The 3,374-nt window shown below is 60.5% G+C and overlaps 1 protein-coding gene across 1 annotated transcript; it reads left to right on the top strand.

The window, feature by feature from the left end:
* Window positions 1–3,369, top strand: LOC114073341 (class I histocompatibility antigen, F10 alpha chain-like; the record flags this gene model as incomplete). Its single annotated transcript, XM_027911113.1, has 4 exons — window positions 1–34; window positions 2,134–2,397; window positions 2,584–2,859; window positions 3,181–3,369. Coding segments are annotated over 4 exons (763 nt in total), but the record flags the coding sequence as incomplete, so codon positions are not given.
* Between the last annotated feature and the right edge of the window lie 5 nt (window positions 3,370–3,374).

Genomic DNA, 3,374 nt, shown 5'->3' with positions numbered 1-3,374 from the left:
GCGCTGCTGGGGGGCTCGGGGGGGCAGCCCAAGGGTAAGTGGGACCCCCGCAACGGGCAACTCGGCCCCTTGGATTGCCGGGCCCCGGCACTTCCCTGAACCTGCATTGCCGGGCACTTGGACCCCCCCTGCACCCCATCCCACAGAGCTGAGACCCCCCAAACTGCCTTGTCTGGCTCCAAGACCCCTCTGAACTCCCATTTCTGGGTATGAGAACCCCCTGGACCCCCATTCCTGGCACAGGGATCTCCCTGCACCCCCTAACCCATCACAGGGACACCCCTGGACCCACATTTCTGGCACTGAGACCCTCCTGAACCCCCTGATTCTGCACCAGGACACCCTGCACTCCCACCCCTGGCTCCAAGACCCCTCTGAACCTCCCTATCATCAGCAAATACTCCCCTGTGCCCCTTTTCCTGGCAATTCCGCCTCTCCCAGCCCCCTGATCCTCCCTTTTCCTTCACCCTGGGACCCCCTGGACCCCCATTCCTGCCTTTCCCATCCCCCAGTCCACACTTTCCTCAACACTGGGAAGCACTGGACCCCCCTTTCCTGGGCACAGGGACCCCCTGGATCCCCTATCCCACCTCTCCCAGTCCCAGCCCCCCCTTTCCTTGACCCTTGGACCCTTCCCGACTCTCCCAGCTCTCCCAGTTCCTCTTCCTTGACCTTTGGACCCTCCAGACCCGCCAATCTCTGTGACCCCCCCAGTTCTCCCCTTCCTGTGCTTCCTGCAGGGGGGTCCCAGGAACCAGGAACGCCCTTGACGGCAATTCCTGGGCACAGGGACCCCCCTGAACTTCCATTCTTGGCACAGGGACCCCCCTGAACCTCCATTTCCAGGCACAGGAATCCCCCTGCACCCCCTGATCCAGCTCTGGGAACCCCCTGGGCCTCTATTCCAGGGTACTGGAACACCCCTGGACCCCCATCCCCAGCTCCAGGACCCAACTGAACCCCCTTATCCTGCACCAACACCCCCCTGCACCCCTTTTCCCAGCCATCCCACCTCTCCCAAACCCCCCTTTTCCTTGACCTGAGATCTCCTGGACCCCCATTCCTGCCTTTCCCAGCCTCCAGACCCCACTTTCCTCTACACTGAGGACTTGCAGGACGCCCCCATTCCCAGAAATCCTGGATCTCCTGGTCCTGTGACCTTCCCTTTCCTCAACCCTGGGGACCCCTGGACCCCCCTTTCCTGGGCACAGGGACCCCCTGAACCTCCATCCCACCTCTCCCAGTGCCCTCAGCCCCCTTCCCCTGACCCTGGGACCCTCCTGAACCTTCATTCTTGGGAATGGGGAACCCACTGCACCCCCTGATTCAGCACCCAGAACACCTTGACCCCCCTTCTCTGGGACTGGAACCCCCCTGAACCTCCATTCCGGGGCACGGGAACCCCCCTGCACCCCCTTATTTGGCAGCAAGACCCCCCTGAACCTCCATTCAGGCCATCTTGCCCCTCCCAGACCCCAGACTCAGCTTTTCCTTGACCCTGAGAGCCCCTGGACTCCCATTCCTGCCTTTCCCAGTTCCCAGAGCCGCCTTTCCTCAACACTGGCAACCCCTGGGAACTCCTTTCCTGGGCACAGGGATCCCTTAGACTCCTCATCCCACCTCTCCCAACCCCTGCAAACCCCCTTTCCTTGACCCCGGGACAACCTGAACCTCCATTCTTGGGAATGGGGACCCTCCTGAACCCTTTATCCAGCATTGAGACTCCCCTACAGCCCATTTCCCGGCCATCCCACCTCTCCCAACTCCCAGATGCTCCTTTTTCCTTTATCCTGGGACCACCTGGACCCCCATTCCCAGCCATCTCACATCTCCCCACCCGTGACCCCCCTTTCTTCAACCCTGGGGACCTCTTGGCCCCTTTTCCCTGTCAGAGGGACCCCCTGGATCCCCCCATTCCACCTCTCCCAATCCCGGTATCCCCCTTTTCCCTGACTCTGGGACCTCAATCCTGTGCAGTGGGACCCCTGCCCCCCCCTCCCCCAGCACTGACACCCCCTGCACCAACTTCCCTGGGATCCCCAAACCCCCTTCCCAGCTCTCCCAGCTCTCCCAGTTCCCCCTTTCCTTGACCCATGACCCCTCTGGACCCCCCAAATCTCCGTCTCCCCCCAGTTCTCCACTCCCTGCGTTACCTGCACGTGGCAGTGACGGAGCCCAGCCCGGGGGTCCCTCAATACCTGTCCATGGGATACGTGGATGGGATCCCCATTAGCCGCTACGACAGTGAGCGGCGCCAGGCGGAGCCACTGACGCCGTGGATGGCGGCTGGACCTGAGCCGGGATATTGGGATGGACAGACCCAGATCTATGAGACGAGCCGGCTCATTGATGCCAACAACCTGGAGATAGCACAGGGCCGGTACAACTGGAGTGGGGGTGAGTGGGGGGAGCCGGGGAATGGGGGGATGTGTGGGGCTGGGATGGGATGTGAAGGGCTGGGATAGGATATGAGGGGCTGGGATGGGATCTGTGGGTCTCCATGGGTCTCTCGGGCTCCATAGGGATGGAATGGGGCTCTGTGGGGCTGGGACACAATTCCATAGGTCTGATCCCACCCCCCAGGTCTCCACACATGGCAGTGGCTTTATGGCTGTGACCTCCTGTCTGACGGGAGCGTCCATGGATCCAGTCAGTACGGCTATGATGGGCGGGATTTCATCTCCTTCGAACTGGGATCCAGGAGCTTCGTGGCGGCCGATGGAGCTGCCCAGATCACCAAGAGGAAATGGGAACACGATGGGATCGAGGTGGAGAGACAGACACATTACCTTGGGAGCATCTGTCCAGAATGGCTCCGGAAATACGTCGGATATGGGCGGGAGGCGCTGGAGCGCAAAGGTGAGGGAGACAGAATTCCCATGGGAATGTGGGATTTGGGAATGTGGGATTTTGGGAAGGTGATACTGAGGAACATGGGAATTCCATGGATGGATCCCACTGTTGTCCCATTCCAATGGGAATTCTGTGGATGGATCTCACTGTTGTCCTATTCCAGTGGGAATTCTGTGGGTGGATCTCACCCCAATCCCATTCCCATGGGAATTCCATGGATGGATCCCACTGTTGTCCTATTCCAGTGGGAATTCTGTGGATTGATCTCACTGCTGTCCCAGTCCCATGGGAATTCCATGGATGGATCTCACTGTTATCCCATTCCAGAGCCCCCTGATGTCCACGTGTCCGGGAAAGAGGAACACGGGATCCTGACGTTGTCCTGCCACGCGTACGGATTCTACCCCGGGATCATCGGGATCAACTGGATGAAGGGGGATGAAATCCGGGATCAGGAGACGGAGTGGGGCGGGATCGTTCCCAACAGCGACGGCACCTTCCACAGCTGGGCCAGGATCGAG

This window comes from Empidonax traillii, unplaced genomic scaffold, assembly GCF_003031625.1.
Source record: "Empidonax traillii isolate 1590-97213 ecotype Southwest subspecies unplaced genomic scaffold, ASM303162v1 scaffold6100:size6531, whole genome shotgun sequence".
Lineage (NCBI taxonomy): Eukaryota > Metazoa > Chordata > Aves > Passeriformes > Tyrannidae > Empidonax > Empidonax traillii.
Note: the sequence above shows the minus strand (reverse complement) of the source record. Positions and strands in the feature narration are given on the sequence as shown.